The sequence below is a fragment of the Rhinichthys klamathensis genome, unplaced genomic scaffold (assembly GCF_029890125.1).
Source record: "Rhinichthys klamathensis goyatoka isolate OS25496 unplaced genomic scaffold, OSU_Roscu_1.1 h1tg000051l_1, whole genome shotgun sequence".
Taxonomy (NCBI): Eukaryota; Metazoa; Chordata; class Actinopteri; order Cypriniformes; family Leuciscidae; genus Rhinichthys; species Rhinichthys klamathensis.
The window spans coordinates 603951-616274 of record NW_026606597.1 but is presented as its reverse complement, the minus strand read 5'-3'; the positions used below and the strand labels follow the sequence as shown (position 1 = coordinate 616274).

At 35.2% G+C, this 12324-nt stretch overlaps 1 protein-coding gene across 1 annotated transcript; it reads left to right on the top strand.

The window, feature by feature from the left end:
* The first annotated feature begins 3716 nt into the window (after positions 1 to 3716).
* On the top strand, positions 3717 to 10715 carry ano9b (anoctamin 9b). Its single transcript, XM_056247930.1, has 23 exons — positions 3717 to 3761; positions 4135 to 4266; positions 4353 to 4498; positions 4611 to 4660; positions 5538 to 5596; positions 5725 to 5810; positions 5893 to 6027; positions 6163 to 6256; positions 6871 to 6931; positions 7018 to 7100; positions 7187 to 7291; positions 7431 to 7595; positions 7687 to 7723; positions 7827 to 7938; positions 8026 to 8083; positions 8262 to 8359; positions 8494 to 8681; positions 8875 to 9027; positions 9141 to 9288; positions 9444 to 9560; positions 9697 to 9790; positions 9905 to 10017; positions 10157 to 10715. Exons 1-23 carry the CDS (start codon positions 3717 to 3719, stop codon positions 10197 to 10199), a joined length of 2322 nt encoding a protein of 773 aa, XP_056103905.1. The 3' UTR covers positions 10200 to 10715.
* The last annotated feature ends 1609 nt before the right edge of the window (positions 10716 to 12324 follow it).

The window sequence follows — 12324 nt, the reverse complement described above, 5'->3', positions numbered from 1 at the left end:
ATGACCTTATGGTCCTGGTAAACCTGGAAAAATAAAGGTATTGCAAAAGTATAATTTGCGGATCTAAAAGTAATTGAAATTTATATAGTCTGAATAATTCTTAGTAGTTATACTTGGTTATAAAGTATTTAATTGGATTAAAATACTTTTTGTGAATGCAATAACTGTGTTTTGTATAGTTATTTTGCATTTTCGCAAACAATTTTGCCGGCCCAATGACAGATTCGAACGGCGTGGGCGAAGGTATGTCTGTTGTCTTTTCAGTGCTTCTGTGAAGTTCACTTAATTTATTAGAATTTAATTTAAATTTCACTTAAGCTCCTTGCTTAATCTATCTCCAATTTCAAATGATTATTCAATTTAGACTGTTTCTAATTAACAAATCATAAATATTGGTTATTTATTCATTTAGATCTTATTCTGGGTATCCCATACTTTCAATTATTCATTCATTAGGGACCCGATGTCACATGGAGTCGCACGCCGGCCTGGTTATGTGGGACTTTACGAACACAAACTCACCAGTCTGATCTCAGATGGTGCCGGGTTAGCTATTACCTTTAGATGGTTGCATACTGCTTACTCGTACAAAAAGTGTAGTTTATTTATCCACTTCTGTACAGCTTGCTAAGTCAGTGATTGATAGAAATCAAAAGGTCTCAGATGACGTGCCTAATGTTCCATTTATTCATGAGCCTTTAGTTTGACCTACACCAGACTCCATAAGAGTTATACTCATTCCATAATATACTCATAATGATTTCAGAAGAATACAGAATAAATCAAATATATAACATTTTAGTCGTCAGGTAAAAATGGATCATGCCAATTACACAATTAAGCCATTAGAAGCCAATTCAGAAATAATGAATAATATCAATTGCTCAAAGAATGAATCTAAGAGTAAGAAATGTAGCCTAGCCTATACCTGACAATGGAGAGACACACACAGCAGTGTGTGGAGGTTTTCTGGTTAGAGAATCCCCAAAGACTATTCTGCCAGTTTCCCTTAAACCCCCAGACTAGAACAAAAGAGTTTGAGCTGTTTAACTGAAAGGAACTTGCACTGACATATCTATCATTGCCACTGTTTTGGCTCAAGATGCAACACCAGTAGCTAATGTTTTTTTTTTCTAAGGCAAGTTTATAAAAGCTACTGAATGGACTAAATGTCCTAATGGCAGTTTTATTGCAGGGTATTTTATCTAATGTTCTGTCTTAGCAGGAAAAAAGGATTCATGTGTTGCCTTAATTTTCTTGACTGAGATTATTGTACCCATTTTTTTCTTTAATGAAATAATATGATTCCAAAGGTGTTTTTTTTTTTTTTTTTTGCTGGATCATAGGAGGTTAAAGCAGCACGTATTTGCATGTATAAAAAAAAAATATATATATATATAGCAGTGCAGTGACAACTGCCCAATTCTCCTAACTCCTTTTATGACTTTAATAACACATTCAGAGCCGAATGACTGTTGCCACTGCAGTAACGTCTGAGTTTCGATCTCAAGTTATCAGGCCTATTGATCTCTGTGTATAGAGCATGGTATTGAGAGTAATAAAACCTCGGCCCCGCCCTTCAACAGAAAGCGATGACGTCTGTGGTCTCACCTGTAAAGGTAGAAGTCACGATCGTCGTCGAGCTCGCGGATGTCTTAAATATGAGATGGGAAATGCGGAAGTGTAGGTTACACTGCTTTCTTTCGGTCTCTAGTCAGTTTGAGTTTCTCTCATTTGTTAAAGCTGGTCTTCGGCTATGTGAGGATAAGAGAAGAGACACTGACATCGGTCTGCCTGAACTGAACTGAGCTGAGCTGCTTTGAAAACTTTGATCTGAGAATGTTCTTCACTGATCGAGAGGTATAGGCTACAGTGTGTGTGTGTGTGTGTGCGTGTGTGCAGGTGCTAGTGCATAGGCCAATGCCTGTCTGATTGATCTTGAGGTGTTTATTAATTTAACTGGTCGATGTGAGGCATAGCTCATGTGAAGAGAAAATACTATTTTGTTTTCTGAGTATTTAGTTACAGATGTTTAGTTTTACAATTATGCTGTTTAGTAATATTAAATGTGCAGTTTATACCCTTTTAAATATATAATATTTGGTAGGCTACTGTAGTCTCTGTTTTGCACTCATCCTGTCATATACATCAGAGGCTTTCACCACTAACAATATTACTGTAACATCAATATATCCAACATAGCCTAGAGAGGGAAGTTACAGTAATAGTATATCCCATAACACTGTTTAAAATAGGGAGGTGCATCCTATTTTATTTCCAATTTTATTCCTCCTTAGTGAATGACTTTGTCTTGGGACTTATAAATAACTGTCTCATTTTGATTATTAAAATGTGTCTAGTGGTTTCAGACAGGTTAAACTGCATTATTTAGGACACTCACCTGACCTGACCAACTTGTTGTTGAGATCTTTCATGTGTATGTTTCAGAAGAAAGACACTGTGTTGTACATCAACATTTACATGTTTATGCTCACAACCGACAACTCAGTAATTTGCTTATGACCTCCTTAATCTTGCATAATACAAAAACTTGATTAGGGATTCGATTTTTTTTAGACTTATTATTGATGAATTTGTTTTGGTAGAGTAAAGTGATCAGGTACGTGTTCATATTACGTAAATGTATACAAAACCTGAATGAATAATGGTTATGTTGTGGTTAAACAGGTTATTTGTCATGTGCTGCTTCTTAATACGTCATTGACTAGAGCAAGAACATATTTTAATTACTGTAACTTCAGTTAATGATTTAGTAAGGCACAGGTGAGGAATAATAATCCACGTTCTTAGTGATTCCTCAGTCTTTCTGACACCCACAAACACACACTCTTAGCAAACAGTTGTAGTTCTATAAAATGTTACCCAAAAGCATGTCTTGACCTGCCATCATACCAGCAGGAGTAGCTGCTGTCAAAGTGACAATCAGACGTAGGGAAAAAAAAGGGAAAGAAAGCTTTTATGCTTCAAGATATTATCATACAAATTCAGATTTTTTTCTTTGTCCCAATCAACCTGAATTCATCCTAGAATATCTATAATAATACATTTCCTATCCAACTGGCTTTAATTTCTACAAAACACATGGCCACGTGTTTTCTGATAGACTGTAAATGAGCTCCATTGAAGTCCGGTTACACTTGACAAAACTGGTGAAAAGTCTTTAATTTTGTTTTTTTATTTTTATTTAATCTTTAAAAAGTATAATTACAAATTATACTATAATCATAACAATGTGAGCGCAAAACTTTTAATAGATATTTGGATCCTGCTGTATTTGATCAGTTTGCTTTATATAAAGCTGGTTAGTCATTAAGTATTACTGTAGTAGCTTGCATGAAGACGGGTTAGAAATTTGCGTTTCAATTGAGATAAGGTTTGGCATCATAAACAAATGTCAGTTTGCATAATGCACATTTTCCTCTGTCTGGGTGATACCGGGTTGATGTATTAGATAAGACATAGATAAGATAGTACATAGATAAGTCTTATGCTGTCCTCAATACATAAATGACAGTGGCAGTAGATGAATTCTGATTCTGATAGATGGAGTTTACATATAGGGTGAAATTAAACACTGTTTTTTTGTACAATATATGCACTTAATATTCAGAAATTGTGCATTGGTCAGTAAACCTTTTTTTTTTTTTTTTTACCTATTTATAGTTCTCTGTTATTTCTATGTATTGCAGGATGAAATGGCTATGTATGAGTTGGACAATGAGACTTTACTTACACCACAGGTAAGAAAAGAGACCATGTGTTTTTGTGTTGACCAATAGGATTTAAATACCACAGTACCACAATCACATTTCTACCCGAGCACATGTTCAGTTATGATGACTTCACATGCAAAGCACATGATGTTATATCTTACCAAACTATGGTCATAATGTCACATTCACATCACTTAAGTTCTTGCCCTGCATGACCTAAACTTTTGGAAAAAACAGGTGACAGTCACAGACCCAAACACTCAACTAAAGCAATCCCACAAAACCTAGAGTCAGCAGAAATACAGTCTGATCATTCATTGATATTCAGAGAAAAATGGTATGTCTGCTCTGCAAGCATGTTTCTTTCTGTCTTGGTTATTTCTGCATTTGTTTCATTCAGCGTAACTCATATGCCCCTCGATTATATGACTATGTCCTGGTGGCTGGTAAAGTGGAGGACATGGAGGACCAAACCTTCAAAAAGCAGGATGCCTTTATTGGCGAACTGAAACGGAAGAACATTAAAGTGACTGTATGTTGTCACCGTCACACACATAGTATTGTGTCTTTCAGTTCAATTTGACTGTCTTACTCAAGGCTCTCAATACTTTTGAACAGAGAATTGAACATGCTGGAAAGGTGTTCTTCGGTATCTGTGCTCCTGAGGAGATGTTTGCAAAGTACAAGTACTTGCTAAAGGTGTCTGATGCCTGTAACTGGAGCGCAGAGCAAAAGTGTGAATCGTCTGTGTCATACTGCACCAGGTGAGGGTCACAGAAAGCACCTCTACACTGCTTAAAATTGAATTTGAAATCTGCCACATAAGACGTTCTTTTCATAGCTTTTGTAATGGGTTTCTATTCCTTTGTTTCATAGAATCCGGATTGTCCACTTCGTCTTGTACAATACATTTATAGGAACAGGAGGTACACTTTTTTTCTTCCACTCTCTGTCTTTCCGTTTCACTTTCACTTCATCTGTTTTCCCATTGTTGTCTTGACTCATTCTAAACCTTAAAAACTAAAAACTTACCCTGTTCAAAAGTCTGGAGTCTGTATGAATTTTTGATGTTTTGAAAGACGTCTCTTCTGCTCTCCAAGGCTGAATTGATTTGATAAAAAATCAGTACTTTTGTGAAATATTACAATTTAAAAAGACTGTTTTCTAATGGAATTTATTTTAAAAATGTAATTTATTCCTGTAATGGCAAAGCTGAATTTTCAGCATCATTACTATAGTATTTGGTGTCACATGATCCTACAGAAATCATTCTAATATGCTGATGTGGTGCTCAAGAAACATTTATTCTTATAATCAGTGCTGAACAGTTGTGCTGCTTAATATTTTTGTGGAAACTGATACATTGTTTTCAGGTGTCTTTGATAAATTGAATACATTTTAAAAGAACAGCATTTATTTGAAATATATTTTTTGTAGTTTTATAAATGTCTTTACTGTCACTTTTGACCAATTTAGTGCATCCTATCGGAATAAAAGTATTAATTATTATTTTATTTTTTTAATCTTTAAACTTTTACCGGTAGTGTAACTTGAGTTTGTTATCTTTAAGCCTTTCAAACACTTTGTCTACAAAAAAAAAGCTTTACATAAAATGTATGTAATATGAAACTGCATTGAATCTAAAAGTGTTTAAATTTTCCTAAGCATGTTTTAAAAGGGCTCAGAAGTAAATAACAGAGACACCCATTCATGTTCAATGTTTTTAAAAAAAACAATGAAAGGGACCAGGACTGAGCCTCTGTAATAATATCAATGTCTCTATTCACTATTTTACTCTGTAAGAGAGCCTTGACGAGCTGCTGTGTGAAGGTGCTTTTGAGTCCATCTTCTGTCTGCATGAGGTAAAAGCCCTTATTTGTTTGAGTATTCATATATTATAGACTGTAGCTAAGGAAATCATTAAATACATCTGAGTTTTTTCATTGTAAAAGCCAGGTCATGTTACACTTTTTTTGACTTGTCTCTTCAGAAAAATGAGCAGAAAAAACTAAGGAAGAAGTGGGCAAGCTGGCTTTCAGTATTGAAGCTTTTTAAACAGCCTGTCACTGATGTCAAGTAAGTGTTACTGGTTTTATATTGTTCTCTGTTTCTTTAAAATCATTTTTTTTAACACTATGTTCACATATGTCATTTTAAGGGACTATTTTGGGGAGAAAGTGGCACTGTATTACCTGTGGCTGGGCTGGTACACACGGATGCTTGTCCCTGCAGCTATTATTGGTATTGTTGTGTTCTTGTACGGCCTTGCCTTCTTCAATACCAGTCCACTCATGTGAGTATATTTACAGCAAACAAATGCTGAGTGCTGAGGTGTAGAGACAGATTACAGATCGTATGCAGACAGAATAATCTGTTTTTAATTGACTCCCAATTATCTCTAAGTCGTGGTGTCTGGGTGTTCTTACAGTCATGAAGTCTGTGACTCCAACACCATCATGTGTCCAAGATGTGACACAAGATGCAGCGTGTGGAACCTGTCTGACACATGTACATATGCCAAGGTCAGTGAATAAACATGTCACTCTTTGATTATAATTGAGCATTTCTTGACAACATTAATTGTTGTAAATGATACACTACTGTTCAAAAGTTTGGGGTTGATAAGTCTTTTATGATTTTGTGAAATATTATTACAATATAATATAACATTTAAAATATATTTTACAATTTAATCTATTCCTGTGATGGTTAAGCTGAATTTTCTGCATAATCACTCCAGTCTTCAGTGTCACATGATCCTTCCGAAATCATTCTAATATGCTGATTTGGTGCTCATGAACATTTCTTATTGTTATCAATGTTAAAAACAGTGGTGCTGCTTAATAGTTTTGTGAAAACCACCATGCTTTTTTTTCAGGATTTATTTTGATGAATAGAATGTTGAAAAGGAAAAGAACAGCATTTATTTCAACATTATACATGTCTTTTCTTTTACTTTTGATTAATGTAATATATCCTTTTTGAACGAAAGAAGTACCGGTACTTTCTTCCAAAAAGAAACTTGATAGGTAGTGTATATTCAAAGTAAATGAGGGCTGAATGCCACACTATTTTCTGCCTGTACTTCTCTGTTTCATCTGGACTAGTTTTGTTAACAGTAAATGCTTACAAACAGGTGAGCCAACTTTTTGACAATGAAGGGACGGTGGCTTTTGCCATGTTCATGGCGATTTGGGGTGAGTTTTGGCCCTTTAGCTAATGCAAAGTACATATTTCTATGTCATTTGACAAATGCTTAGGTACTGTTATGTTGTTTGACTAGCAACCCTGTTCTTCGAGGTGTGGAAGAGACATCGATCTCTGTATGTGTCAAAGTGGAAAGTGTTTGACTGGTGCGAGGAGGAGGTAGACTCATTACCTTTTTCTGATCATTACTTTTGGCATATTTAATGTGCATCTGCTGATGGAGCCGAATGACTATTTGTCCACAGGAAGAACTGATTTTGGAGATTGTAAATGATCCTCAGTGTAAACCCAAAGAGTTCAGACATTCCTACCTGCGCAGCATTGTGGTGCTTCTGTTGGTCACGTTAGTGGTGAGAAACGCATTCATTTTTACTATGTGTGTATATATATATATATGCATTAGCATTATTATTACTTCAAAAGTTGTTATTGTTTAAAAGGATATACACTTATAAACATATAATACAACTGTATCTTCATTGTTTTCAGCTGGTGGTGATCATTGGTCTGACCCATGCTCTGGTGATCTTCCGTGTTTTAACTACAATATTGTTGTCCGAAAGCAACTGGCACTTTCTGCGTGACCATGCTACCACAATAGCCATGTTGTCCGGAGCAGTGCTACACTACATTACTATTCAGGTTATGACTCGGGTGAGAACTGACAGATAAACTGTCTAATGGGCATAAAGCATCTGCTTGTTAAAAAACATAGCACCTCTCTAATTAATATAATTCTTTTCAGGTCAACAGAATTGTGGCATTCAAACTGTGCGAGTTTGGTAGGTAATAAATGTAAATTATAATAATTATTTGCATGAAATCCGTTCTGTCAGTAAACGGGCTAAGTAGCCTACTTAAAATGTCTCTTTTGTTTATTTGTAGAGAAGACTCGTTCCTTTGCAGCCACAGAGAAGCACTTCACAGTGAAGATGTTCACATTTCAATTCTTTACCCTCTTCTCATCACTATTTTATGTGGCGTTCTTTCTGGGAAGGTAATAGTGTGTGTCTGTGTGAGTGTGTGCTTATCTAGTTATTTACTCTAACAGTCTATTCAAAGTGTCTCTTTATGCTGTGTTTAGGATCAATGGCTATCCAGGAAACTATGTTCGAATTGCAGGGAAATGGAGGCTAGAAGAGGTACGATTCATGCAGGAATAATTGTACATTACATTTATATTTACAAATGCATATTTACATGTATGCATTTGGCAGACGCTTTTATCCAAAGCTGAATCAAATCTTCAAAAGTAATTGTAAACAACAAAAGAGGTCAAAGTCATTTTTTTTTCTATCTCTCTCTCGCTCTCTGATTTAGTGTCATCCAAGCGGCTGCCTTACGGATCTCTTCATCCAGATGGCTGTAATTCTGGTGCTCAAACAAACAATCAACAACATATTTGAGTTCACAGTGCCGTAAGTGTTTTCAAAAATATACACTAAAACCCAATGAAATCTTCTTTCGCTGATAGCTCTTTTTTAAAAATGCTTATTGGACTACTAGAATTTTTATCTCACTTTCTATCTCTGGCAATGTCGTTTCTCTGCAGCTGGTTAAAGCTGTGTTTCAGGCGCACAAAAGCTAAGACGATGCGCAGAAAGTGTTACCGGAAGGCATGCAAAGAGGAGGATAGTAACTTCTCCCCATGTGACCTCTGCAACCTTCGTAATTGGCTGGAAAACTACGACCTGAATGATGTTAATGCTTTCAGCTTGTTTAATGAGTTTTTGGAAATGGGTTTGTATCTCTCTCTGTTACCTGTCTTCAGCGCAAACTATTTTTACAGTATTGCTGACTTGTATAACATCTATTTTTTGATTGTAATATCACATTTGAATTGTAAAGATGTATTTTAGTGCAAATGTGACTGTAATGTTGCTAGGCTAAAATATTGTACACTAACACATGCTGTTCTTCCCTGTGTCATTAGTTCTTCAGTTCAGTTTCACCACCATCTTTGTGGCTGCGTTTCCTCTGGCTCCTTTGTTAGCTCTCATCAATAACATATTTGAGATCAGGCTGGATGCCATCAAGATGGTCAGCCTTGAGCGCCGTCTAGTGCCCAAAAAGACAAATGACATTGGTGAATAGCTGCTGTATTGGCTTTTTTGTGCATGTATTTGTGTTGTGGTGATGTGTGAGTTTAGCTATCATCATGGAGTAAACCATGATGTGTTGTGTGTTCTCCTGTGGCAGGTGTGTGGACTGGAATATTAGAAGCTGTTGGTGTGATGGCTGTCATTGCTAATGGACTAGTGATTGGGATTTCCTCTGACTTCATACCTCGTCTGGTGTATCGATACCATTATGGACCTTGTGCTGTCAGCAATAGTACAAACCTGGAGTGAGTATGTGAGCAACAAACCATCAGACAAAATAAGCTGTTTTTGTCCACCTTTTTCTCCCCACAACAATATCCAAAAAGTTTGTTTATTTGTTTTTAAAGCATTTATGATAGTGGATTACTTCTGTAATGAGTGCATTTATTTTGTCTGATAGCTGTATGACAGGGTATATCAACAACACTCTAGCAACAGCGTTCATGTCCAATGAGAGAGTGAAAGATGACTTCAAGGAATTGATCACAGACAACGGGTATAATGTTACGCAGTGCAGGTGACAACTTTGTTGGTTTTTACTTCTACTAATATTAATACGGATGAATTTGATTGGTTAGTCCGTACGGGCTAACGAAGAAATGTTTCATGTGATACAGCATCATTGCATTGAATGTGAATTGTGTGTACTACAGTTACAAAGACTACCGCAGTGATGAAGACCAGAGTCTCACCTCTCAGTTTTGGCTCATTCTGGCACTCCGCTTTGCCTTTGTTATTCTGTTCGAGGTACAAATGTTAGAGCTATTTAACTTATTGTTCTATTTTATTTTATTTGGTTTTTAACAAACATTCATATATTTTGTTAAATATTGTCTGAGGTTTGTTCTTCTCTCCGCTCAGCATGTGGTGGTGATGTGCAAATTTATTGCTGCCTGGTTTATACCTGACAATCCCCTCAGAGTGAAGAATGAAAGGCTAAACGACAAACTGAGAAGACTGAAAAAGGAACTTCAGTAAGTATTTTCATGTGTCTTGACATGTAACTTCTCGCTGCTTTGCTCATGTTGTAGATTTATATAAAATATTTAAGAGTATAATTTCAAGCCTCACTGTGATGCTTATTTACAGTTGTTGATTCTCTGATTTTAACAGGGAAGCAAATGCAACATATGAAAGTAGATCTACTGAGGTGTGAACGATGAAGGTTCAAACCATGTTCTTTCATATGAGAGATTTGAAAACCTTCTGACTTCTGTGTGCAAACAAGACTTGACACAAGGAAGATTTCTGTATTTGACTGAGATCATTATCTCACTTGCATCAGTTCAGTACATGGGACAGATCTCTTCACTTCACTACTTCCAGAGCCTTCAGAATCTCACTGGAACTTAGTGGAAAGCTCTCGTTGCAGTTTACAGTTTCCCCTCAAGATGACTCATATTTTTTCTGCTTCAGAGGGATACACCATACATGTTTTTGGTTGCGTCATAAATTAACTATATTTCTGAGCAATGAAAAAAAAGGGCTTTTTTTAAAAGAAAAAAAATGTGAAAACGTCAAATCAGACAGTTGATGCCTTTTATTTTATTTAGTGTGTGTGCTTCTAAGAAAAATTCCAACAAGCCTAAAATAATCCATTCATTTTGTTGCCAAAAACATTTTATGGCAATTCCATAGAAAATTTCAACAGAATATATTAATGTGTTTTAATGTTTACTCTTAATAAAAGTAAAAAAGCTGTTTTTAGCTTAACAAAGAAAACCTAGTTTCATGAGGACTTTTACTTAAATATGAAGACCTGAATGTGACAAACAAAAAATATCAGGAATTGTGCCAATGTGTGTTATTATCTTTACAATGCTGTCCATAGCAATTCTAAACAACTGTCTTTTTCAGTACATATAAATATATTTTGATATTGTATTTTTGATATTGTCCTATTGGCCCGGATTCACAGACATTAAGCCAGGATTAGGCATTTAAGTAGCTTTTATAAACATTACTGATGTGCATCTTGAGACAAAACAATGGCAGTGACATATTTGAATATGTCAGTGCAAGTTTATTTCAGTTAAAACAGCTCAAACATGCATTTTAGTCTAGGTCTAGGTTAAAGCCTTGTCTGTGAAACTGTGTTCCAGGAATGAAAGGCTGAAATAAATATTGAAGGTGAAGTTGAAATTAAACTGTTGCCCCTTTTGTCCTCCACAAGATGTCAGTAGAAATGCATGTCTACACTGCTGAGTTGCTTCAGACAAAGAATGAATACTTGCGTTCCACAAAGTTACTTTTGGAAAATGCGTTTTGTCTTATTCTGTCAGTTGCTTAAGATTTCTATTGTGTTGTTATTGATGGGTTATTAATAAGCTAATATTTATATTTTAATAATAATAAGATATAGTAAATAGAATGTGAAGAAAGGTTTTGTTATTTAGCTGGATTTGGAACTCAACTTCTGAAGTCATTCCCAGCCTGTTGGCACAAAGCTGCAATGTTTTATCTAACCTTTTTATGTATCTTTTAATAATAGTCCTTGAACCCTAGTGAAAATATCTATACCAAAATACATTTATTACGTTATCAAAATACATTATTAAATCCATTAACATTTTTTCTGACATATCGCTTGAGACTTACTGACGTAAATATTATACTTAAACTTTATTTGGAGTACTTCTTTATTGCACAATGCACATTTTGTAATATTAAAATATGTTTTACTCACTATTAGTAAGGATAGTATGATCACTGTATAATATCAGTCTTTAAATGCAAGATATTTAAAGTAGTGTACTTAAAGTATATTTGCAATAGTTCCACTTTAGCACAATCAAAAATACTTCAGTATATCTTTAGTTGGACCTCAGCACTATTTCTGGATAACTAAAGTGCATTAAGTACAGAATTAGTTGTTCCAATTTATCAGACTTTAAGTATATCAATTTAGTATACCAAAAGTACTGCATAAAATAAAATTATTTCAAATACACTGGTATATTTATTTTTCACTATAAGGAAGATTATCTGTTTGAGATGAGGCAGCTGTGAATCTTGTGTTGGAGTGTATGCATTTTTTTTTAAGAAATGATAGTCTTGCTGGCTGTGTCTTGCCTGATAGTGTTGCTGGGCCACATATGGGGAACTGAGTAATTTCATGTGTGCATATTTCTGTGGCTGCGTTGGACTTTTCTTTCAGCCAAACATACTTGGCTCATACCACGCAAACCAGATATGCATAAAATGTGGAGTTCCTTTGTAATTTGCTAACATTAAAGGTCTTAATCTTCCTCTTTAATTATCTTTTTTTTCTCTTGTGGATA

Coding starts and splice junctions, on each gene's coding strand:
- ano9b (XM_056247930.1), top strand. CDS start 3,717: ATGGCTATGTATGAGTTGGACAATGAGACTTTACTTACACCACAG. Junction 3,762..4,134: donor AGACTTTACTTACACCACAG/GTAAGAAAAGAG, acceptor TGTTTCATTCAG/CGTAACTCATATGCCCCTCG. Junction 9,028..9,140: donor CAAAAAGACAAATGACATTG/GTGAATAGCTGC, acceptor CTCCTGTGGCAG/GTGTGTGGACTGGAATATTA.